The sequence below is a fragment of the Rhamphochromis longiceps genome, linkage group LG11, assembly GCF_057381845.1.
Source record: "Rhamphochromis longiceps isolate RC_006_pf linkage group LG11, R_longiceps_female_GT1.1, whole genome shotgun sequence".
Classification (NCBI taxonomy): domain Eukaryota; kingdom Metazoa; phylum Chordata; class Actinopteri; order Cichliformes; family Cichlidae; genus Rhamphochromis; species Rhamphochromis longiceps.
The window spans coordinates 30,269,619-30,296,152 of NC_140567.1; the positions used below are offsets into that span (position 1 = coordinate 30,269,619).

Sequence of the window (26,534 nt, forward strand, 5' to 3'; positions counted from 1 at the left end):
GCCCAGGAGTTTGGACATTCCCTCCGGCCCTGGTTTTGATCCTCGTCTGTAAATTCTTCTCCTGTCTTACTAGTAAAAATAGACATATCTGTATGCTGAGGTTGAATCTTTAACTATATGCATATGACTAACCTTTGTCTAATTCTAAAAAAACCTTTGTGGAGTGTGTAAGAAGCAGGTACAACCTAAAACTTGTTAGGCACTTGTTTTTATTGACAACTTTGTAATGCATAATTATTATGTGATTAAAAGAGTAACTGGCCCTGCAGTCAAGTTTGCCATCAAACAACAGCTTGTGTCAAAGCAGGTTATGAAATGGAACTATGCATACAGTAAAGTACTTTAATTTCAAGACAGATATATATACATTAAAAAACTCAGCAGGAGGATGGGAGCACAATTTTACAACAGCAGTCATTTCATTTTATCACTTATCCATATACACTTCCCCAACAGTCTTACATCTATGATAAAAAGATAGGTTTGTGTGCTTGTGGGGACTTATTACTATACATAAAGGAAAGCTAAAATTATATCCCAGGAAGGAAAAAAGAAACAATGAGGTAATACAAGCCTTGTTCAGTATAGTTAGCCTGGCAAATATATTTCAGAACGTCCATGGCACAAACTGGCAGAGATGTCTGAATAGGATCAAAGCATTTTTAGTCAAATTTTGACCTGAGAGTACTGAGTTTCATCTTCGCTGCTGCTGCTGCTGCTGCTGCTGCTGCTGGAGTCTCGCTGGTGGCCAGACTTTGGCTTAATGTTCACATGAGCATAGTTGACTTCCACCTCATCTTCACTGGTATCTGTCTCTGAGTCAAAGTTATATGTATATGGAGGTTTGGGTGGAAGTTCTTCGCCGATGTTCTCATAGTCCTCCTGCACTTCTTGTTCTGTCTAGATGACAAAAAGTGACAAAACGGTGTCATAATTTCTGACAGTGTCTGGATTTGATGTACAAAAATAACCCTTGTTGAAGATCATTTTCATTCTTTACTTTGCCTTAACTTAATTTTCCTTGCTACAATGATTTTTATTTGTATTTGTATATCATATACAATGAGTATATGATATACAAATACAATGAAATAAGCTAATAAACTGAATGAGATACAGGGGGGAAAAGGCATTTTGAGCTTTCTTACCACTTTTGACTTCTTAGGCTTTGACACCACAGAGTACTCAGCATCCTCCTCTGAATCCCTGGGGAAAACATATAGTCATAAAAGAAGTCATGTAATAACATATCATTTAGGCTCCTTTTATATACAGAACTGAATTCTCACTTTTTTCTATTCTCAAAGAACACAGAAGCGTAGTTGAGAGAATCATTTCCCATGTTTCCACCATGTCCTTTGATTGGGTTTTGTGCAGAGGCAGCCTGAGCAAATGCAGAGAGAACTTGTCAATGAATGTAGAGTAGCAACTGAATCAGTTCATTCATGCCTTACATGAAGGATAATTAATAACTATACTGACAGATATATATTAACAGTAAGGGACAGCATAAGCACAAGGCTGGATTAGTGGAGATAAAACTTTACAAACTACTCTTGACTTTTATTATTTTCTACAGAGCCCCTAAAGTACTGAAACATTTTAAATGGATTTGTCTTTGTTGAGCTTGCACTGATATGATTGGATCACCTGTTTGCTTTTGGGCAGATTCACAGCAGAGTAAACAGTGTTCACGTTGGATGCAGTCCTGTGGAAAAATAATGATGTTAAAAATAAAAAATGCACATTCAGAATCAGAACCATTCAAAAGCTGAGCAGACTCTCAGTGTGCCATTCATAACTGAATGATGTTAAATGGGTGCTTTGACGAAAGAGTGAGCAGCAGCACCCAGCTCCCCTGCCAACAACGAGTCCCTTGTTCTGAGCTGGACAGTGCGAGCTGCTGCAGACTTACGTGCTGTCTGGATGACACTGGGGTCGTTGGGCATTTGGTTGATGACACTGGGGTCGTTGGGCATTTGGTTGATGACACTGGGGTCGTTGGGCATTTGGTTGACATGGATGGTTTAGCAAGAGGTCATCTCTGCTCCTGAACGGCTCTGCCAAACCACTCTGATTCCCACTGCTCCTGCTGACTCCATTCCAGGAAACCTGATTCAGTTTACAGATGGAAATGCATCATTTTTGTTTCATTTCACTAACAATTCAAAAGATTTAACATATGAGTTAATACCAGAAAACTACTCCAGGACCACACATTTGTAGTTCTTTGTTGAATTAAATTGTTCCTTCTGCGTCTGTAAACAAAGGGGCAGAAGAGCAGTCATACAGGCCAATCACCCGAACACGTTTCTCTAATGGAAACTATTTGTTATTTACTTTGTATATTACCTGTACAAAAAGATGAGTATGCATACAATTAGAAAAATAAGACAAAGCGAGAAGACCGTCACAATCTTCATAACTGTGTCTGTGGTTAGAAGAGACAGAACATCAGTATATAGAGAGATTTGTGAACAGGTAGCACAGAAAAACAAAAAGCACCCAAAGAGCACAAACCTCCACCAAGACAGTTCAATGGGCAGTGTTACTTTCTTTGTTCTGTTTAAATGTACTTTTCAATTAAGGGTAACCTGACACATGTTTACTTTGAGTACACAGACATTATGCAGGAGTAGGTGATGGATAATAGGCACTGAGTTGTAAATACCTGGACATGAATAAGTTGAGCTTATTAAATAATGTAATATTGTTAAAACAAATGTTGATGGCTTGTTAACATGACCCCACTCTACACTGCCACAAAGTTTTATGTACGTATTTAAAAAAGGAAAAATATAATTTAAATGTATTATTATATAAAAACAATGCACAGTAGAGATAAAGGTCAATGCCTTTGGAATTCACTCACCGTCAAATAGCTTGATTGGCTCAGATGATCTTTCACCAATTTCGTTTTTTGCGACGCAGTAGTACTCCCCAGGCTGGTCTGATCTCACAAAAATATCCGTACCGTTTGCTACATTTTTGCTCTCTTTTTTGTTTATCCTCTGGTACCATGAATATTGCGTGACTTCAGGATAGCACTGACTGATGCACCTCAGTTTCACTCCTGTCAGTTCATCATGCTGCTCTTCCTTTTCTTTTTCAATCTTTGTGAATTTTGGACCATCTAAACAGAGGAATAGAAAAGAAAAGGAAACGCAAAATAATGACTTCAAAAAAAGACAGAATAGCTAAATATGGAAAGTTTTAAAATGACAATGTACAGTTGCTCTATTCAAAGCTGTTTCATGTAGAGTTAGAAATGTTCCTTTCTCATATCCCTTAGTTGCTGGTCCAAAGTGCACATGCGGCACAACCTGAATGACCTTTCTAAAGCATTTTACTTATCCCAGAATGAAAAACTAAAACCAGTAAAATCAACCACTTGTTAGAGTCCATGTCATATTTGAAGTTTAGATGAAATGAGTAAATAATTACAAAGCAAAGTATTAGACGTGTGGATACTCTGTTGTTGGTGAGAAACAATGACTGAAATATTCAAGTGTACTCACGCTTAACTTTAACTTCAACTTGCACTGATTTCCCCGTTCCAATTTTATTTGTGGCCGTACAGCGGTACTTCCCGCTGTCAGAGACACTGGCAGAATCCACAATGAACGGTGTCCCAGTGCTTATAGTGGTTTCCATCGTCCCATCGATCATCTTCATCCAGGTGAAGGAGCTTACTGATGGGTACGAGTTGGCACTGCAATCCAGTGTTAATGACTCATTCTCTTTTACAATAAGATCAGGATGACCTGTTATTTTCACCTCTCTGGGGCTATCTGTATTTAACGCAAATTATAAACAAAGAAATGAGATGATATTTTTATTTGTTTGTTTTTAATCACAAGATCTTTCTGTAAAATCATAACCTTAATATTTAAATTATTTACAACTCAAATTCTATTATAGCTGAAATTCAGCAGTAAAATAATCTAATCTGTTAATCAAGAAAAACAACAGTAGTTAATATATTGCAACAATGCCTCATGTTTCTTGAACCTCGTTTCCTGAGCTGATGATGTGTCTTTTGTAAAAAAACAAAAAATAGGAGCTTGAAAGTATGGAACAGCTAAACTTTACTGCCTGAGAAATTGTACTAAAACCACATTTTAGTTTAAGATATTGTCTAGTTATTAGATGATTGAATATTATCAGAATATAATTGTGTTGGATGTAACATATATATGACAAAGACATGCATCACTCAATTGCTTACAATTCACCACCAGTTGCTTTTTTGAGCTCCACTGGTTTCCTTCGCTGTTTGAGGCCTTGCAGGTGTAAACGCCTGCGTCTGTTGAATTTGCCTTAAATTTGTAGGAGTTGTCTAAAGTTAAACTCCATTCTGGAGTCTGAGAATTTGATTTAGAATATCTTGCCAGAGTGAAAGTTGGCAGTGGGAAACTTTCAGCAGTGCAGTTGACTTCGACAGGGTCGCCTTCAGTGACCAACTCAGTCATGTACAGATTGGTATGATTGGGAGGAACTGTGGAGAGGAAGCACCTGTGAGCATCATTTTTAACATGCTGAATGATATTACAAGATCAGTCCTTAAACAGAATGTCAGCTCTATGCTGAACCAGCATTCACTAAATGACGCAGCATGTTTTTATTTTCTTTGTATAAAAGTTGCAGTTTAAGTCAAATTTGAGCTTTTACTTGGGTTAAAATATCTAATTTGACACAGACTAGTTTGCTTGACAGTTAACATACTAATTAATTATCATTAGGCAAGTGCAGCTTCATCTAACGCTATGCTACAACAGTAATAATCACATTAATCTGAAAAAGCATGAATGCATTTTTTTCTCTGTGATGGTACTGATTGATAAAGGGAATCAGTTCTAAAACAAAGTGCAGAGAAACTTTAATATGTCAGCAGAGTACTTACACAATACTTCTATGCACACTGGCTCACTAGTGTCCCCTGTGTCAATGCTGTTGCTCGCGTTGCATATGTAACATCCTTCATTTGCTCTTTTTACTTTTTCTAAGTGAAGAGTTTCTATGAAAACCATGAGCATCTTCTTCTGGGGGATGTCAGTCTGCTTATAATGGAACCAGGAATAGCTTGAAGGGGCTGGATATGCATCAGTTAAACAAGTGAATTTTGCGGTTGTATTAATTTTCACACTTGTTTGATGGATAGAAATGTTAGTTTTCCTTGGTTTGTCTGGAAAACAGTAAATAACTTTCAGAATACTTTTGATACTGAAACAGTCAATACAGCATCAACACTAATTTATTTTTATTTTCTCTGTTATGTTCATAGACATATGGAACACAGAGGTTTAAAACTTACATTGAACCGTAAGTTGAAGAGTTTTTGATCCAGAGCCCACAGTGTTCTCGGCACTACATGTGTATTTACCTCTGTCTTCTGGCTGTATGTTTTCAACAACAATTCTCTGTTTTGAATCAATATGTGTTTTGTCTTTCTGCCAAGTAAAAGAGTCTGGTGGTGGGTTGCTTCTCTTTACAGAACATGTAAAAATGACTTTATCTCCTTGTATAATCGTTTTTGGACTTCTTTCAGACTTCTGTGAAATCTCTATGTCAACATCAGGGGCATCTATAACAGAAGATGTCAGTATTTGGTAAAGTTGATTCATTGTAATAATCAGCGCTGAAAATACTGGGCTGATGAATCAGAACTAAAAAAAATGCTAAAATACAGGATTCTCATAAAAAATAAAGGCTTATGCCAAATACAACGACAATATCTTAAACTGCACCAACATAAGTTTAAACCACTGAGATACAAACCCATTAAAAGGCATTCAGACATTTGCTAAAAATTTGTAAGAATAGATCAATATAATTAATGTGAAACAATACTCACAAATAACCCCGACAGTCACCACTAATTCTTTACTCCCATATTTGTTTACAGCTTTACAGATATATGATCCATTCTGTGATGCAGTAATTGATGAGATCATCCAATTGGCCTTTGAGTCAAGATCTCGACCATCTTTAGTCCATGTAAAAGTGGGCTCAGGTTGTCCTTTAGCAGAGCAAGTGAAACTGACAGACTCTCCTTCCTTTACAACTTTAGAGCTTATATTTGCAGACATGTCTTTGGGAGCATCTGTTCAAAAGGCAAATCAATACAGATTAGCAAATAGTGTGCATACAGGTACACCGTGTGTTGATTGTTTACACAAATGAAATAGACAGAATAGAACAAGTATTGGATTTCAGATACATCCATATATTTACAAATGCAGCAAGGTGAAAATAGCTAATCACATTTATTACAACGCAGGTGTCACACTGTACCAATTCAGGTTTTCTGAAATGAGTTAGAAAAAACAGAAACACACTACTTTTCTATTTTTCATCTTGCAGCAGAACAAGATCATTTTCTGGTGGCAGATCTGTTTAAATCAATTTTTTTTTTATCACTTTCTTCTAATCTGACTCTGACACAGTAGTAACAGATGTTTCACAGATTCATTTTTATCAGAGAAATAATGGCAGCTAACAAAATGTTCAAATTTTTATTATTTAATAATCTAATTTTTGTAATAAAGTAATGTAATAATTTTACTCCCTTAGTCCTCAGACTCTTTAACATCATTCATATCTTTTACAAAAGTAGTAATTAGGTCCACACTTCAGTAGAAATTACATTAATAAACTTTCAGTTATGAACTTACATCCTACAGTGAGGCTGATATTCCGAATCAAACATGGATCTGTATTGTTCTCTGTTTGGCATGAAAACATCCTCCCATCATCCTCCCAAGTGACTTTAAAACTCAGTGTGGTCTTTTTAGGGTTCTCTGGTTTGCTTTGGGAAAGTGATGCCGAAGGACCTTCAATTTTTAGGCCTGAAGTACAGGAGCTTAATGTGGAGCATGTAAGTGTTACATTGCCATTTTCAGTCACGTTTTTTGGTTCCTCAAAAGTGAGCAGACATGGATTTTCTGCAAATGTAAAGGTAGAGACAACAGGAATGTGATAAAATCTAAAAGTATAGCATACAAGCCCTACAAATATGTTTGTTTTAGGAACAAATAATATAAGGCTGCTCCCTGAAGATTTAAAAAACTGTTGCAGGATCATACATTGATGTTACTAGCTTAGTTAAAACTCATGAGGATTGGAATATCAGGTGTTAGCTAAATATGGCTAGTATGCATATAGCTGTATTGTTTATCTGTACTATGTTCCATTAAATGAAACCTAAGGGATCGCTTTACTTATATTTCCAAGGGGAATGCAAATAAGGTGCCGAAAATGGAGTTCTCACACAAGAAATCGTTCATTATTATCATCTTAATGAAATAAAATATGTGAAATGACTTTTTTCTGACCAAATTTTATGTATGAATTCTATGTTGCAATTTCTTCAGTTTAAAAAAGGCATTGTTTTTTTTTTTATCTATCAAATTATTTTAACCAATCAGATTTTTTCTGTAACCACAGCAGCTCAGTTCAGTGTTTTGTACTCTAAAATATAAAACATGAAAACAGTATATCTTTCAGCACTCTGATCTTTGCTCTTACCTGTGACTGTGAGGTTCGTAAATGGTTGTGTAGTCCAAATATCACTTGAAGATGTTCCTACATATCTAAAAGAATAGTTTCCAGTGTCAGTTTTATTCAGGTCTCGAATTAATATACTACACAGTGAGGAAGGAGGATTTTTCCAACTTCTAGATGGAGAGCCGACATATTTCACCCTTTTTGCAAAGTGTGCATTGACAGGATGTTTTGACTCAGAAGAACTGAAAATAGTAGTGGCACTTAAACTGCCATTTATCCAAACTGCATCCTTCATCCAAAACCAGGACGCCGGACCATCACTGACAGATTTTATGATTTGACATTTGATTTCAATGCAGGACCCCTCTGTAGCTGTCAAGTTAGAGTCTTGTAATTTGAAGGGATTTTTAGGATGAATTTCACAAGAAAACCCTATAGCGATGACAAAAACCAGTGAGAAAGTTCGTTAATAAATGTGACCCTAATCAGATGTTAAAAGGAAACAATGCACTAATTATGGAGTAATGAAACACCTACTTTGTATTAGAAACAGCAAAATCAACCACCAAAGGGTGTGACCTGTCATTATCGCATAGAACTAAAGCTTGATTTCTGCAACAAAAAACAAAGAATATTTTTTTATGGAACTGAGTCATACTGTAAGCTTTACAACTTATAACAAGGTAGCTTTTTGTTTTCAGTGCAAATACGTGACTGTCAGGATTTTCCTTCTTCCTGTTTGCTACAGCTTTCAGAAAGCTGTTGCTTCTTGAAACCTTATAGTTAATTAAATGGTTACACTTGGGTCATTTTTATCACACATCTACAGCAGTGCAATTTAAATTTTGTTCTTTGGAGAAAAAAATTGTTTTTAACGCATCACTATAGTGCTGTTGGTTTATTGATAGAGTACTTTTGCGTCACTTATGCATTTAACAATTCATTACACACACATAAGAAGAAAGAAGAATGAAAGAATACATTGTTCTGTGGATATAAGGGTAATGTTTCAAAGGAAAACTGGAATCCAGATCAGAAATAATTCAACTCAAAACTTCAGGTTTTCTATAAAAAAAAAAGAAGACAATAACCATTGCAGCGGTGATGAATCAGTACAGACAGAGATTACATACTTACTGACAACTTGAAATAGGCAGTAAAAGGAACAAGGAAGAGGTTTTCAGACCAAAGCTTATTCTTACCTTAGAGGATCCAGTTAGGGTATGTAGAATGCATGACCCCCTCCTAAAGTAGCAAAAAGGAAGTTTTCACAGTTGACTTAAAACCTTGAATATATTTGCATGCCCAGTCAAGCTAGAGGAGAATCTGAAGATGAAGTTTTCAACAAGCTTGTTACAGTACACATTCAGTTCCTCCCACTTCATCTATTTAAAGCATGGTTATTAAAAGTGAAAGCTTCTGTTTTGTGAGTATTTACAGTGGCTTGCAAAAGTATTCGGCCCCCTTGAACTTTTTCACATTTTGTCACATTACAGCCACAAACATGAATCAATTTTATTGAAATTCCACGTGAAAGACCAATACAAAGTGGTGTACACGTGAGAAGTGGAACAAAAATCATACATGATTCCAAACATTTTTTACAAATAAATAACTTCTCACGTGTACACCACTGTATTGACAAGCACAGAGAATCTTAAAGTGCTTGGCATTTATTTGCAGAATTTATGCTCACATGGTGTTAACAGTTTACTTTTGTATTATAAATGAAAAATATACACTTTTGAACATTACATGAAGAAAAAAAAAATTGACTTCATTTCCCCTTTGCATGAGCAGCCGCTAGTATGTTTTGAGCATCAGCTGCCATCTCATCAATAGCACTGTTTAAAGCCTGCAGCATAGCAGCAAAGGAGCGGCTGACCGAACGGGCATTTCTAGGCATCGCCATCTCCAGCAGCTTCGACGAAACAGTGGCCAAGTCCTTCTCTGCTGCCGCCAACCTCCTTTTCACTTCACCCTTGCTAACCTCTACTGACAACACACAGTTTCGTAACTCTTTGAGTTTTGTAGGTTCCATGCCTCTCTGTCGGGCTAATCGCTCCACGGACTCATTATCCAGGCAAAGAGATAACCGTGCTTTGGTCAAGATTCGCACTCCTATACTTGAATCCACCATAGATGCAACAAGGGGAACAGGAATTGCGGATACCCCACCTGACAGTGAGGCAGCTGCCCATACTAGTGCTTTAAATGCTTCCTTTTTTTGAGTGACCAGAGCTGAGGTGAGTGTTGGTAGAGCTAAGACAAGGGCGTGTGCCTTGATCTCTGGAAGATCATTACTCATATCTGCTAACAGAGTAGGGAAGTCAAACCTCTCCAGGGTGGCTGGTGCAACCAGGTAGACTTTAGGCTGTGCCATACCCTTTGATTTCAGCACTTCCAGACTGGCTTTCTTTTTTTCTTCCAGGATCTTTTCTGAATCTTTAACTGAAGCTAAGAGAATGAAATACACAGTTTGTCGCTGCAGGGAAAGGGCCTCCAAGAAAACATCTACACTGTTGGGTTGGACTGTCTGTGTAGATGTCATAAAGACTGCATTGTAGCGGAGGAACTTGTATCTATCCATGTATCCCTCTGGTTCAAATGGAGATATGTCTGGAACAGGTGGCAGGTCCCACAGGCGAAAGTCAGGGTGTTTGGGGTCAGGGTAGCCTGCTAAACCATCTGGAGGAACAGAGGCTGGAGAAGGAGCTGCTCCATCATCGCCAGCCCCAAGACCACGGAGGGAGTTCATGAAGGAGGCTTTTTCTTCCCCACGGTCCCCCACCACACCCAAATTGATCCTGCTGATAAGGAGGTCTTCCACTGCATCCTTAACATCTGATAACCTATTGCTCTCAATAGATTCCTTAAGGGTTTCAAGGAGGTTTAGGCCTCTGAAGACATCAGCCATCGCTAAGGAAAGACAAAAAGTACAATTATTTAAAAATGTCAAGGCTCTGTGTGCGGGCAGGCAGAGATGAGGATCCAAATGCAGGACTCGGAAAATGGAATGTAACTCAAAAAACCTCAGCTTTATTGCTGGCAGGAAAACAAACATAAAGTGAGGACGGAACACTGAGACCAAGAACACACAGGCATAAACTGATGGTACGACGCGACACTGAGCATGGGAAAACACAGGGCTTATATACACAGGGTAGTAACGGGGAAATCGGCAACAGGAGGGAGACACAGCTGGGAGAGATCAGGGCTAACGAGACAGGGGGAACAAAGCTGCACATACTAACATCAGACAGGAACAAGAACCTTCAAAGTAAAACAGGAAACAAAACACACTTTACTAAGACAGAGACTAGACAGAGACAGACTTGACACTGACCAAAGGCTACTAAATGATAATCATAATCACAACAGTATCAGATCATAAATCATAATATAGAAAAACACCAAGATAACTGAAACACCAAGTACCAGAGAAACATAAAGGAAAATCCATGATGCAAAAGTACCAAAACATAATGAACTCAAAATACTGGGTCCAACGGACCCAGAACCATGACAAAAAAGGCCTTAAAAATGTTTGGGATAGAAAGTTAATGTAAACCCCCCCAGCTCTAAAACACTTTATTATCTTTCTGAAGTATAAAAATAGAGATTATTACAGCTGGCAAATTGATAAAGGGTAGCTTTAAAAACAATAACTTTGGGCTAACAGAAAGGAGGAGAAAACGACTTACTAAAGAGCTGTACCCAGTACTTTTTCATGATTTAAAAACATCAGTTTTCTGTTTTCTTCTATCTGTCTACAGTGTTAATTTAAGGTATAATCAATAAATAAATCTTCTGTTGTTTTCTGATGGTTCAATATACAAACATGCAGGAAATTGTTTTCACTGACAGGAAATGTCCTCTCTAATATTCTCATCTGTTTTTATAGATAGTTTGAAGCCCACAGAGGCAAAAAAAAAAAAAAGATAAAGACTTAACACAATAAAATTGATGAAGACAAATGCTGAAATGTTAAAAAAAACATTGCTGTTAATTCCAGTCAACAATACTACACCTACCTGTACATCTGGAACAGAAATGATCCTATCGCTGAAATATTTTGCCATCAAACCGCGATTCTCCCACAGCTCTGAAGCACTGACAGCTTCAGGTTGATCTATTTAAGGCTCCATCCAGCTAGTGGAAAGTTCTAATCCTATAAACTCAGCCCTAATCCAAAATCACTTTAAGCACATACATGATTAAACAGAATGTGCAAAGCTAGTGGCTAACATGTTAGCCTGCTAGAAGACAAAGGCATTTGCCAGAATATAAATAAGATACAGCTGTAGAACTTACTTTGTAATAGCATTTTATTTAAGGTGTAATATATACTTTTTCAAAATAAGCAAAATGTCACAAACAGTTACTGTTATCTGGCCAAGAATTTCATTATTACATCTTAATATTTTATACATACATATATATATATATATGAGATATATCTATAGGAACTATTTCAGAATTCTTTAAAAAAAAAAAAAAGGATAAAACTTTCTACATACTAAAGAGGACAATCAACCTTGTTATTAGTGCTCATACCCATTAGTGGTATGGCGGTACATCATTGCCTGCGGAATTGGCAGCTTGTACATCTAGAAAAGTACCGCCAGTGCTGAAATGTATACACAGGTTTTAGAGCAATAAATGCTCCCATGTATGTAATGTTTTGTTCAGGGAAAGCTGTGCATATTTTAGCAAGACAATGCTAAACTACTAAAGACTCTGCCTACAGTCCAGATGTTTCACCAGCTACAAACATGTTGCACAGTTGTGCATCATAATATGAAAAAAAAAATCTAGCAAACAAGACCCAGCACTGTTGAGCAGCTATAATCCTATGTCAGGCAAAAATAGGACGACATTATACCACCAAAAGTTCAGTGATTGCCATAAATTTTAAAATGAGAAGCTTCAATTTACAACCTAACTATATATTTATATTGGGATTGTATCTTTTGCACTGTAACTGGGTTTATGACCTTCACTAAAGTAAATCATCATTATACAAAACACAGTTTGAACCTACACTTAATAAACTAATAATAAAGATTATGAATATTCCCCGATAGCTGTCTATAATTCAGATTACAAGATCTGACTGGAAATTACACTTGAGGTTAAGCCCTAAACCAGCAGATTTATTTAGGGTATATAGAACAACACCTGAATGATATGGAGATGTCCTCATGGTAGTGCTACAATTCAGCATCTGTTTCTGTACCTCTGCTTCTTTCTTTATTAGTGCTGACACAGTGAAAGAGCAACCTGACAGTTTTGTTTTTTCTTTCATTTATTAAATTCCTTTTTGGCATTACTAATAAAGAGGAACAACCATTAAAACTGTTAGAGCTATGCAGTACTGCATGTTCAAAAGTCATGAAAAATACAGAGTTTCCCCCTTCTTATTTTTAGAGGAACCCTGTATGCAAAATAACTAGCACCTGCTAAGCGTCAGATGTTATTTTAGGTTCCATCTGTGAGTAACTCCTCATCTATTTGACAGCAGGGGACAATTGTTTTACTTCTATACCAGATTTTCTCAACCATAACTTACTGTCACAGCTGGGTGACACCTTGACATTAGAACCAAGTTGCTAGGAAACCTGTGGGCAAGATGTAGTTAATGTGTTACAGTTTGTTTTTTTTGTTTTTTACATGTCTGTTTCTGTGTGGATCAAAAAAACAAAATGTATGGTTATAGTCCTGAACTTTGGGCAGACAGACAGAGCAATAGCTTTCGTCTTTGCAATACCACATGTAAGCTGCGAGCCTGTGTCTGTGGTATTGATCTTATTAAAAGCAAAGTTCTCAAAATAGCCCACCACACGAATAGTGCATGAACATGAACTTTGATGTTCACTTTAATTAAACATACATTTCTTAGTCAAGCTTAAAGTCTTTTTAACCCTTTCATGCATGCATATGACAACCTCAATCAGGTTTTTTTAAATTATTTTTATTCATCTTTAGGCATCCAAACAAGATTTTTGAACTTCATTTTTTTAAAGATTTAGTTTTCTACATGTCCACTTAGGTGGACAACATATGTTTTGACTGGGTGGCAGGGTATGGAGTGACACATCAGTGTCAATGTAGTGGTTTATATGCAAGTGTGCTGGAATACAAACCACTATGCGTGAAAGGGTTAAAGCCACAGTATGATCTTAGCTAGTTGTACATGCTACTTATTTCTTCACATGATATGCCAGCTCATGCAGCCCTGTACAGTATACACTAGTCCATCTAAATGCAAAAATCAGAACGGCAAATATGCAGCAAAATGAAATTCTACATTATATATTCACAGCTTTTTATTGTCTTTGTACTTGATCAAAAAGACGTACAGGGTGGTGCTGTCAGTAGCACTGTTGTCGCCCAGCAAAAACGTCCTAGGTTTGAAACCAGCCTGGGGCCTTTCTGTGTGGTGTTTGCACGTTCTCTGCTGGTTCCCTCTGAACATTCTGACTTCCTCCTACAGTCCAAAGTCATGCAGGGCTTTAGGTTAATTGGTGGTTCTAAATTGGTCATAGATGTGGAAGTAGAAGAAAATGGATTGCTGACTGATGTCTTCTCCATCTAAATTAAAAAATGTTCTGAAAATAGACTTTTAAATAGCTGGACACTTTCTTTTTCGCAACCACACAAGTCGCCCCCTGTTGCCCATTTGAAATAATTCAGGTTTAAGACATTTAACATGGACTTTGTGTGCTTTATTTTTAAAATAGACCCTGATAGAGTGTGACCATCCTGTGTAAACTGTGTAGGCAGAAACAGAATGAGATTTGAAATTGAAAGCTTTGAGGTGACTAACTTTGTCCTCACCTCACTTTACTGCTGCTTTTCTAAATTTCACCATTGCCCTTCTCTTTGGCCCATTTTCTTTTTCCTGTATGCTGCTTTGCTTATCAACAAGGAGACTCACTTTTTGAGAAGTCCGCAAATGATTTGTTCATTCACCTCTCATTTGAATCAGCCGTTCACCTGAGAGGTGACAAATAGTGAGCCATTCATCACCTGTACGGTACACCTCATACTTTTAAAACCGCTCACATAGGCTCCTGCACTGCTGTAAACAACAGTTTCCTAATAAAACCACTAGATGTCAACATAGAGTAAAATACCACAGCAGCCTTTAATAACACGGAACACATTTTGCTGCACAAACTAGAATACTAGTCAAACTTCTTGACATAAGTCATCAGTTTGTTTATTTCTGTCTTTGCAGTTCATTCCTTTATTAAGCTACACTATAGCAACAACTGCTAAAATACAACATAGGTGTAACATTTCTTAATTATTGTCACCCTTTTTTTAATCACCTTCTTCCTCTTCGTTTGAAGTGCTTCTCCTTTTACATACAATAGGTTTGTTACTCTATAAAGATATAGATTTTAAAAACTGTCAAACTAATGTCAAGAAACAGTGGTGGTAAAAAAAGAAGAAGAAGATATAATTAGAAATGATGATGAGGGACTGCCTTCTTCTACTTTTTTGTGGTGAGGTTCCCTTTTATTTCTCCCTTTTTCATTTCCACTCACACATGCAGCAGAAGTTCTGCTTTAATCTTTTACAGTAAGGATGACGGTGCTGTTGACCTCGTGGTTCATGGACAGAAATGACAGCAGATTTAGTGCAGTTCCTTAATAGTGGCATTTTGATGAAAAAGGTCAGGCCTTCGCAGTGCAAACACGCTGAATCACAACATCAACGGCGGAGGTAGCCATAAGTCTCCTTTCAAGAGACATTTCCATGCATAGATCTGGGTTGTGATATATTGCTTTAGAGCTACGTATGTTGTGCAGGTCACTATTAGAGTGACTGCTGAGGTTTCATTCTTCCAGTCAGTTTTATCTCCATTTGAAATCGTCCTTGTTCATAGTCTTTACTCTTACTGCATATCTCTAATGCAATATTTTGAATTATATGAATTTGAAAAACAGTTTTTCTGCTTTGAAAATTTTACTTTTATATAATGTTACGTAAACACCCTGGCTGCTTTCAGTGGGCTTGTAACAGATCAGATTAAATTGTTAAATACAGCTTGAAACCGAAGAAGGAAATAAAACCTCAAAAGCAGACCTGTGATGCTTTTCCTTGTTTTTGGTCATGTAGAATGACTGACAATGGTGAATGTTCAAAATAGATATCAGACATGATCAATATTAAATAATGAGGCCAGCTTATCTGCAAGCAATCCTTGTGAGCCGAAATGTCAGGCTAAACACACATTAGTTTTTTTTCTCTAGTCTTGATCATATATAATGATATAAATGCAACAGAGCTCTGTTGCTAAGAGACCTGACGTACTATTAAAAGCTGTTGTTGATGAAAAGGTTACGGTAAATGGCAGGTAGTCTTAAAGGGAAAGGAGCTGAAAAGGTTTGCTCCAAAAACTGCATCAAAGCTCATTATATGACAAACAGTGATTATGTTATAGTATGATTCCTGCTAATAGACTGCAAGAATAAATATGTGGAGTTGTAATGGAGCAGAATAGGTGACCACAATATTATTTATTTAAAGTAAAAGTAACTTGTATATTTAAATGCGGCGCTAAGGCTACATGATGAAAAATATTAGGTTTTGCTGGCAGATGCACAGTCCAGACTACTTTTGCTGTCACATTGTGTAGCTGTTTGAGTGCCATTTGTGTTGTGTCAAAGCCATTAAAAGTCAGACCTGTTGTTCCAGAAAGCACGTTTAGGTCAAACTGAGTTTGTTAACTGTGAAATAAGGTAACTGTGGGTTTTCTGACGCAGAAATAGAGCAAACGTCTGAGTCACTTGTTGGGGTGGCGCACTCTGTGAACTAAACGTGCTCGCTGACAGGTTTCCTCCGCAAGTTTGGCTTTTACTCCTCGTAAATAGAAATATAAAGACAGCATTAAGACAGTTGTAAGAATCATAGTTTTCTAGTTATGAGGCTTGTTATCAATTTTCATCCATGTTGAAGACAAATTTCAATTTATGGTTAACATAACCCCACCCTACACCCCTACAAAGTTATCTATCTTTATAATTTACTTATTCAGCATTTTTTTTAAAGGACGGTCCTGATTGAATTGTGCTATTTATAGTCTTTAATGTTTACAGAAAGATCTATGAAATTGGTCTCAAAAAGAGAAAATATCCAGAAAGTGGCTAAAAACGTCCTTGCCTGATGTCAGAGCTCAATGATTGTGCTCTTTTGAGCTAATAGAAAGGCAACAGAGGCTCAAATAACTGCTCTTTATACCCAGTATGCAGAAGAACATCTCTGAATGTACAACACTTTAAAATCAAAAGATTGATCCAAGGTGCAAAAGCAACGTGTACTTCATGAAGTGGCCAGTAATATCATAATGCAGTTCAACAACACTGCACACTGCTGCCTCCAGAGAAGCCATGCACTGAACTCAACACCAAATCTCAACAAAAAGGCCAATGTTCAAGAAGAAGGATACCTTAGGGACAGAAGACTTGAAAATGTTATTAATATATCATGAAATAGATTTACTATTGAAGACAGACTTCATCAAATCTAAGTTTGCAAGGCTTCTACCTAAGCCCTGAAAGAGGAAATGCTATTTGAAGCAGAGTTTAAGAAGTATGTCATTCTTACATATGCTAAAGAGGAAAGTGTTGCACTTTAATGAACTGTATAACTAAATAGCAGTTAATTAAAGTGCTATAGTTAATAGAAAAAACAAGAAAAAGAAAATAACCACTGCAATTTTTAAGAAAATTTAGTGTGTTACATATTTCTGAAAACGGTGCTGATGAGGTTAAAATTATACTGAAAGAGAAATAAACTTTCGAGTGAGGACCAACAACATAAACTCAGTTACTGTGTTGTTTGTTGCGCCTAATTTTAAAGAGCAGGCTCATCTGTATGTTGAGAAATCTTCTCAGGAAAGACAAGAGGCAGTTTTTGTTTTTTTGTTCTTTAAAAATTCAATAGTTTTATTAACAGAAGAATGCTCAATAAAAATGTACAGGAAGCAAACTGCACAGGAAACAGGTTTAACACAGATGCCACTACAGGATGTTGCAAATTCATATTTTCCATACTCATGTGACTACATTTTACTACCGCAGTCCCCCTGGGAATCAATTTTGGATCCCCCAAACCCAAAACATGTTTAACGGCAGGTCTGAAAAAACTTATGAGCATTTGCTTCCATTTATTCAAACAAACAAAAAAAACAAAACCTGCACAACTTCTCCTCACACTACAGTAATTCCTCAATCTCAGGCTATCACAGTATGCTAAAAATAAATGTAACAAAGAGCACAAAAAGGTATTTTCATTGTAGCAATGACTATAAGTGACATAAATCATAAAAAAAGGGAGTACACAACAGTTGCTAAAAACAGGAGAAACAATGTGTTGTCATGCTAACCAACCAACCAACAACAACCTTATCTTCACTTATCTTGCCTCATCACCACTTTAAACTGTGAAATAGCTGACACAGTGCATACTGTTTAAAGTATGATGGTGTGCGATTACTGATATATGAAAACCATATTAAAAAATATATGATTAAAACAATATTATTTAAAAGATGCTTTAGATACCCGCAGATTCAAACACAAAGATTGAGCATTCATCTACTTACAACTGTCATCTGTACACATGCACAGTATTCATGAACTAGTTATTGTTCTCACAAGAGTCACAGACGAATATATATATATATATATATACTTCCTTATTAGGCATCACTCTATTATCGGTGGATCTAATCTTCCTGTTCTCACATTTTGACACAGTAAGATACTATAACGGTCAATTTTAAGCTGTAAAAGAAACCTGAAATCTAAATATTATGACCCCCTTAGTCCAGTGTTTGTTGAGCTGGGAAGTAGCCTGAAAGGTGGAGCTGGACTTTTGCAGTTGCACTATTTACAGCAGTTCAGCAGAACACAGACAACCCTCGTCTGAGAGGCGTCAAACTAGAAAATGCCATGCGTGGTCTGAATTTGTACAAAAGCTTTACCAGGGTGTGCTTTCCTTTAGCTTTTTATGGTTTAAAACAAAGCAAAGGTGTTCTCTCCCCTCCTGCATAAACTCAATAATGTAACTGAATAAATTCTCACTCTGAGCTTGAATTTGATTTCAGTTGCATTCACCTTATTTATGACTGAATTTTATTAACATGATGAAATGTTTGACTGTTACATGAAGCTGCTAATTCTACCTGATGTATCATACAGAGATATGCAAAATGTAAAGAATATTGTTTGCATACAAAAACTTTTTCACAAAGATTTAACATTTATATTCATGTTTTAAACCACAGGTGTCAAACTCCAGTCCTCGAGGGTCGGCGTTCTGAAACTTTTCTATGTGTCCCTGCTGCTACACACCTGAATAACATTAGTAGGTCATTAGCATGCTGAGATGGGGAATTCAGCCATTTGATTCACAGCAGCTCATACGTGAATGAACACAGTGCAATAAAAGTACTTTTACACGTACATTTTCCACTTCATTTATTTAAATTTACTTGACTTGGGTTAGGGGTTGCCATCTCAGCAGACAGTCAAACTCTACAGAATTTTGCAAATGACATACTAAGGTTATCTAGGTGTGTTGCAGCAGGGACACATGGAAACGTTTCAGGACACCGGCCCTTGAGGACTGGAGTTTGACACCCCTAATTTAAACAGTTTCACCTTATGTTCTTGTGGAACAGTCTTTTGAAGGTGAAGTAAATAAGAAGATTTATTACAATATTTACATAGTATGGCTGACATCTGAATATTTCCTTGTATTAAATAAGTGGAGTCTCCACTAATGACTGCCACTTACATACCAAAGAAAGAAGTTATAACATGAGAGGATATTTCATGAAAACCTTTTTGTCACCACCTGGATCTGATTAGTCGACCCACTATTTTTCTGTTTAGACCACATTAAACACCACAGCCTGATATTTTTACCATTTTTGTAAGTCCTGTGGAAACGTGTTTATCCTTTTATATTACATACATGCTTATATTTTTCGTAATTGAAAAATCCCAGAAATTCCATCTCATCTAACAACGCACACACAATTCTCAACGCATACGTTGATTGCAGCATGCATGTATCTTCTGTTTGTAATGTTAATTTCTCCAAATGTGATAGATCTCACAGCTCTCATAATTAACCCATTAATTCCTCCACACTGGAATACAGCGCCACATCCTCACCTTCCTCATTGTCCTTTTTACTCATGAACTCATTCTCTTCATTGCCCTCCAACATTTCACTGTCCCCTTGGGCATCTTCTTGTCTCACTTCTTCTCTTTTAATTTCAGCATACTCTGTGTCTCTGGCATCCTGTGTGTTTGCTGCCTCTTCAGGGTTCTTGGGTCTTAGTGCAGAGAAGTTAATGTCGGAGTACTCCACCTCTGTTGTGCAGTTTCCATTGGATGGTAATTGTGCAACAGACTCAGCTTCTCCTTCAGCGTCCTCTGGCTCACGGATCCCATCATATGTTGCTGCTTGATCAGCATCCATCTGTCAAGCACAAGGCAGCAATTACAGGTAATTTGACAGCTTATAAAAAACAATAATGACGTAATAACATGACAGAAACCAAACTAGCTTAATATTTGACCAAAAATATAATTAAAATCAAACTAATATCATAAAATAAATATCATATTCAGATATGTTACCAAAGGCTAAGTACTTATTTAAGTTACCATTAGACCAGCTTCAGTAGTCGCCATCTCCAGGTTTTCAGACAGATTTTCTGACCTCTTCCACTTTTTTCTGGGAAAAAATTAATTAATAGAAATGAAGCTTAGTGAAGGTCTCACAGCAGACCAGAAGTGTTGTGTCGTGGCAAAAAAAACCCCCATATAGTTCACATAATCTGATTATTTTCTGTGCTCAATCTGGTTTTTCTCATGTTAAAAGCCGAAAAAATATCTTGGATCAAAAAACTGCACTTTATCTTTACATATAAATATGATGGCATGTGTCTCAGTTTTAATTTTCGGAAGCTGATGACGTAAGATAAGCCAAAACTGCATGAAAACTCACAAAAAGTAAATAATGATTGCAGCATGATAATGGTGACAATACAATATCTGACAATTTTGATATTTTACAATATGTGTTTCAGTTCTTTCCCATATATAATGGTATTTATATGTGGAAAGTTCTGGTATAAAAATTTAAGTCACCATTTAGGATCTCTAACAGCATATAATAAACTTTATATAAAAATGACCTAATAGAAATTTACATGTGTGCAAACAGAAATCGTTCGAATATACCAGGAAGATGGTGAGCATTAATATGAACAATTCAGAAAATATAATATTCCTTTTTATAAAATAAAATATACAAAAACACTGATGTCAAAAATAGAATAGTAATATTACCTGCGACATTTTGTTACCAAACAAGAAATGGCTGTTGAAAGGATTATCCCAATCACAAACCCGGTCAACAATGCAATGTAGACTTTCTTCTCTAGAATAATCGTTAAAAACTGTGTGAATATATCTGAAATCAAATGAGATAAACCGTGCTGATTACCTAAAGCTGAAAACAGGTATTGAAATGTCTTAAATTTGAGTATAGGGGAAATATTTAACTCGTAAATACTTACAGTTATTTTCTGTATCGTTTGATGGTGATGAATTAGCATTGAACTCATTTATTATAAGGCTGACACTTGATGAGGTATTTCCAATACTATTACTGCTGACACATTCAATAGTGGAGTTGTGATAGTGATCTTGGGACACAGTGATGGTGCTGGTGACTCTGGTGTTTGACACATTGGTTGTTACAGAGTACTCAGTGTGGCTCTCCAAGTGTGGCCATTTGATGGTGGGTGAAGGAAACCCCTCACTGATACACACACAGGTCAAAACCTTTGACTGAGCGACACAAGAGTTATTCAAGATTCTTGCTGCATCTGCAAAAACAGAATAAGAAGCTCAGCATCAAGATTACAGTAAACTCATAGGAACATAAATAGTTTTAACACATTGCTTCAATATAAGAATATCTGATACTGAAGAACACAACAATGTAATTAATATTACATTTACTTTCCAGATTTTAATGAAAACTGCTTTTTTAGGTAAAAAATGCAAAAAATAAGAGCAGACAAAATATAATGTCAGTCATGAAAGTTTTACACTTACAGTAATTACAACATTATTATAATTACTGCTACTACTACTAATACTGTAATAATGATAAAATATACTTTTGCCAAGAGTAATACTCACACTTGACATTAAGAGTTTTTGTCTCATTTGTTTTGACATTTTTGAAGGTGACCTTACAGGTGACCTGACCACCGTTGTGTTTTGTTGAAGCGTTAAAGGTCAGAGTTGACTTGAAGACAGGCATATTCTCAGACTTGAATTCAGTGTTGTTTTTTTTGATTTCATAGAGGTTTTGTCCTGATCCACTCCATATCCAGGTGATATTAGGAGTGGATCCAGAGCAGAGACCAGGAGCGCTGCAGGTCAGTGTAGTCTGCTCTCCCTCTGTTATTTCAGGAATCTCCAGTTTGGGCTTTTCACTCAGCTCTAATAGGAAAGTAAATGAAACAAGACATTATAATCAGCATAAAAACCACTACTAATTTAAAGTAGACGTATGATCACTCTGTTAAGTAACTTAAATTGTAAAAAGTACAAGATAAGGCTGAAAAGTTCCAAGACAGATGCAAGCTCTGTGAGGTATACCCAAACATCAGTTTATGTCTGACCAAAGGAATAGACTAAAGGACATTCAGCAGTTTCTGTTTTTCACTTTAGCGGACATATATGATGAATGGAGACACAGGACCTGCATTACAGGAAGTCGTTGTGCCTTTGTGTTAATCTGAGCATTATGTTTATTCACAAAAATCTTTGGAGTGGTAATGATTTAACAACTCTTAAACTCACGTTAAACAAACATGTGCTAGTGCCATAATGCAGCTGTAGTTAATACAACTCATTGTAATTTAGTTGAGCTAACTCATTTAAATCAAACATGATAACGTGGTCACTGTGCAGGGAGTATTTGTGGTAGGTTTTGATACCTGTAACTGTGACTGTGATGTTTGCAATCAGTGTGCAGTGAGTCTTTGTCTTAGCGACAGCGTGATATGATCCAGAGTCCGACTTGATGAGGTCATTGATAATGATGCTGCAGTTCTTTTTCAGGTCAGCCTCCAACAGTGACACCCTCCCTTCAAACTCAGAGTGGGTTTTCGTATTGTTACTGGAGCCAAATATTGTTTTAGTTATGTTTCCATCATGTTTATACCAAGTTATATTTTCAACATCACCATCCTCTTTCGTAAAAGAACATGCTAGAAAAACACACAGTCCAGCCTGTGCTGATACATTTTCATCACTTTGTGTGATTCTGCTGTTGCTCTTTGGACGCTCAGGAGTCCCAGAACCTGAACATGCAAAAACAAAAGAGCACAAACCAGAAGAGAAGAAGCTGAGTTCATGAAAATAAAAAACGATGGTAACCAACACCATCAGTTTACATCATTTACAATGTTTATATTTAAAGATGCCTCTTTTACTTTACTTCTGCTGTTAACTGATATGACTTATATAAGCGATGCAGTTCACAGCTGTTGCTTCCCATTTTTAACTTAGTAAATGACATTTTCAAACACGGCTGTCTTTGAAACTGCAGTTTTCCTTCTTTTTGTAGTTTCCTTAAATTCATATATTGATGAAGATTTAAATAAAATTTCCTTCTGTACCTGTGTCAGCGAAGAGCAGAATCACCCAGATGAGAGTTAACATTCTGATTTGAATGACAGCACGGCTTCTCTCCACAGGATAGACGCTTTCTTTTCAAAGCACAAACACACAAAAGGTGCAGTAAAAATATAGAAAGTTCAGTGGCTGATAGAATCACATACGGGATATTACACTTACATATTTACTGTTTTAATATATTTTTTCATGTGACCAATAAACTTGGCTGAGATCTTGAAATATCAAAGTTTAAAGCATCATATTAAAGCATTTCTTGATATCTGTGCCATCGAGAAGCTAAAAATTATGAATGGAAATCTCTCAGCCTCAGACTTCTTCAGTTAGGTATTCACCAATCATTTACAATCATTTTTTATGAAATTACTGAAGCAAGAATACTACAGAGAAAAATGGATGAAAGTGTTTTACCCTCACTCTGTGTGAGCCTCCAGCTTTTGTTTCCACACACTGATCTCTGCAGACTGTCTGCTTTCAACTGACTCTTCTTCCTCCTCCTCCTCCTTTGTTACTTCTCTTTGCACTTCAGCAAGTTTACAGGAAGTTTAGCTTTACTCTGCTGGCCATTATTTCCTCTTAGACTGCCACCACACTTACAGCTAAAACCTCCTATCACATTATGATGTTAATGTGAAACTTTAACAGCAGTGAAATCGGAGATAATCTTGAACATGAGGTCCTAAGCTTTCAAATATTTGGATGTTCAAAACGGTTCAATTGTTTTAAAAACAATCGTCTGACAATTATGCATTGTAATGCATTGTAATATATAGATGCATGTTAATGCTCTGCTTTATGGTGTCACTTTGATCTTTGAAATAACTTCTGTATTTGCAAGAGGAAGATTTGCTGTTTTATAAAATGTTTGTACTAAAGAAGTCATTTAGATGAGTGATGAAATGTTTCTCCTACTGAAAACTGAAGGAGAAGCTGAACAGAATAAACTCTCTGGGATTTACACATTCTTATTAACATTATTAAGAATGTTAATAATGATCACTTTGTTCTCTCTAAGTTCCTGTTTAGACTTTACTGCTTTAAGGTTACAATAATTTCTGTCTAAATACAATTTGTCCTTGTCAGTTACTGACAGCACAAACTAATGAAACCTTTAGACAGCACCACAGTGTGACAGAGGTAAGAAAGATGTTGTAACTAACATGCTTTCTGTTTCAAAGAGTGACATATTGCTCACTGCGATACTGTATGTCAAGAGTATTCATGCAGCACATTTCTAAAAGGGGAAGTAACCTCTGACATATAGAACAACTTTAACAGAATCATAAAGGCAAACTCAACCTAAAACATTTATTATGCAAAAGAAATATCACTAAATACTATAAACTATTATATCTGAAGTGTTTTTTTTCATCATTACATTTGCATATCACCTCATCTTTCCACTGTAATAAAGAAAAAAAATAGGAAGATGGAAAGCCTAACTTTGAAAAATATAGTCCCTCAGCTTCTCCAGCTCATGTATTAGCTTTGGCAGGTTGTACAAGCCTGCACCTAAGAAATAACCCGACAGATAATTCGTGCAAGCAGCTACCTTTGACCTATGCAGTGGTGAAGTTTTGCAACCTCTAGTAAATGTGTGAATAGCTTAATGTACTATATGAGCTGGTGTCATCACGTTTAATTGGGTAGAATTTGTCAGCCTCTGATATTGAAAATTAAGCGAACATTTTGACAACGATAAATTGTCTATTTTAACACACAAGTATATTTTTCTCACTCATTGCCAATGTGGGTTCATTTATGCATAGTATTAACTCTTGTAATTGTATTACACGAGGTTGTATAATAGTATACAACCTGTCTGTGCAGACGCTCCAGGCTTGGACCACACCATATGACTACTGTGCTGTAGAGGGTTTACTCTGTCCCCTACAGGTGAGTGGAAGAATGTACATACGAAACAAAATAGTGCACTCCCTGTATTACTGTAATAAGTAATACAGGGAGTGCAGAATTATTAGGCAAGTTGTATTTTTGAGGAATAATTTTATTATTGAACAACAACCATGTTCTCAATGAACCCAAAAAACTCATTAATATCAAAGCTGAATGTTTTTGGAAGTAGTTTTTAGTTTTAGCTATTTTAGGGGGATATCTGTGTGTGCAGGTGACTATTACTGTGCATAATTATTAGGCAACTTAACAAAAAACAAATATATACCCATTTCAATCATTTATTTTTACCAGTGAAACCAATATAACATCTCCCCATTCACAAATATACATTTCTGACATTCAAAAACAAAACAAAAACAAATCAGCGACCAATATAGCCACCTTTCTTTGCAAGGACACTCAAAAGCCTGCCATCCATGGATTCTGTCAGTGTTTTGATCTGTTCACCATCAACATTGCGTGCAGCAGCAACCACAGCCTCCCAGACACTGTTCAGAGAGGTGTACTGTTTTCCCTCCTTGTAAATCTCACATTTGATGATGGACCACAGGTTCTCAATGGGGTTCAGATCAGGTGAACAAGGAGGCCATGTCATTAGTTTTTCTTCTTTTATACCCTTTCTTGCCAGCCACGCTGTGGAGTACTTGGATGCGTGTGATGGAGCATTGTCCTGCATGAAAATCATGTTTTTCTTGAAGGATGCAGACTTCTTTCTGTACCACTGCTTGAAGAAGGTGTCTTCCAGAAACTGGCAGTAGGACTGGGAGTTGAGCTTGACTCCATCCTCAACCCGAAAAGGCCCCACAAGCTCATCTTTGATGATACCAGCCCAAACCAGTACTCCACCTCCACCTTGCTGGCGTCTGAGTCGGACTGGAGCTCTCTGCCCTTTACCAATCCAGCCACGGGCCCATCCATCTGGCCCATCAAGACTCACTCTCATGTCATCAGTCCATAAAACCTTAGAAAAACCAGTCTTGAGATATTTCTTGGCCCAGTCTTGATGTTTCAGCTTGTGTGTCTTGTTCAGTGGTGGTCGTCTTTCAGCCTTTCTTACCTTGGCCATGTCTCTGAGTATTGCACACCTTGTTCTTTTGGGCACTCCAGTGATGTTGCAGCTCTGAAATATGGCCAAACTGGTGGCAAGTGGCATCTTGGCAGCTGCACGCTTGACTTTTCTCAGTTCATGGGCAGGTATTTTGCGCCTTGGTTTTTCCACACGCTTCTTGCGACGCTGTTGACTATTTTGAATGAAACGCTTGATTGTTCGATGATCACGCTTCAGAAGCTTTGCAATGTTGAGACTGCTGCATCCCTCTGCAAGATATCTCACTATTTTTGACTTTTCTGAGCCTGTCAAGT

The 26,534-nt window shown here is 36.8% G+C and overlaps 3 protein-coding genes across 3 annotated transcripts; all 3 read right to left on the reverse strand.

The window, feature by feature from the left end:
• Window positions 1–198: 198 nt before the first annotated feature.
• Window positions 199–8,751, reverse strand: LOC146659510 (B-cell receptor CD22). The gene is made up of 17 exons (XM_085423565.1): window positions 8,709–8,751; window positions 8,044–8,118; window positions 7,528–7,938; window positions 6,675–6,944; window positions 5,855–6,103; window positions 5,315–5,584; window positions 4,904–5,185; window positions 4,229–4,498; window positions 3,519–3,791; window positions 2,873–3,133; window positions 2,353–2,431; window positions 2,195–2,258; window positions 1,916–2,112; window positions 1,651–1,708; window positions 1,290–1,384; window positions 1,149–1,206; window positions 199–900 (listed from the first exon to the last, which is right to left on the reverse strand). Exons 2-17 carry the CDS (start codon window positions 8,090–8,092, stop codon window positions 667–669), a joined length of 3,120 nt encoding a protein of 1,039 aa, XP_085279691.1. The 5' UTR covers window positions 8,093–8,118; window positions 8,709–8,751; the 3' UTR covers window positions 199–666.
• A 532-nt stretch (window positions 8,752–9,283) lies between these two features.
• irgq2 (immunity-related GTPase family, q2) lies at window positions 9,284–10,423 on the reverse strand. The gene has a single exon (XM_085423591.1). It carries the CDS (start codon window positions 10,421–10,423, stop codon window positions 9,284–9,286), a length of 1,140 nt encoding a protein of 379 aa, XP_085279717.1.
• A 7,062-nt stretch (window positions 10,424–17,485) lies between these two features.
• LOC146659512 (sialic acid-binding Ig-like lectin 8) lies at window positions 17,486–23,714 on the reverse strand. Its single transcript, XM_085423588.1, has 8 exons — window positions 23,667–23,714; window positions 23,240–23,329; window positions 22,556–22,921; window positions 21,750–22,055; window positions 21,119–21,430; window positions 20,889–21,012; window positions 20,202–20,271; window positions 17,486–20,013 (listed from the first exon to the last, which is right to left on the reverse strand). The coding sequence occupies exons 2-8, from the start codon at window positions 23,280–23,282 to the stop codon at window positions 19,657–19,659; spliced, it is 1,578 nt and encodes a 525-aa protein (XP_085279714.1). The 5' UTR covers window positions 23,283–23,329; window positions 23,667–23,714; the 3' UTR covers window positions 17,486–19,656.
• Window positions 23,715–26,534: the final 2,820 nt, after the last annotated feature.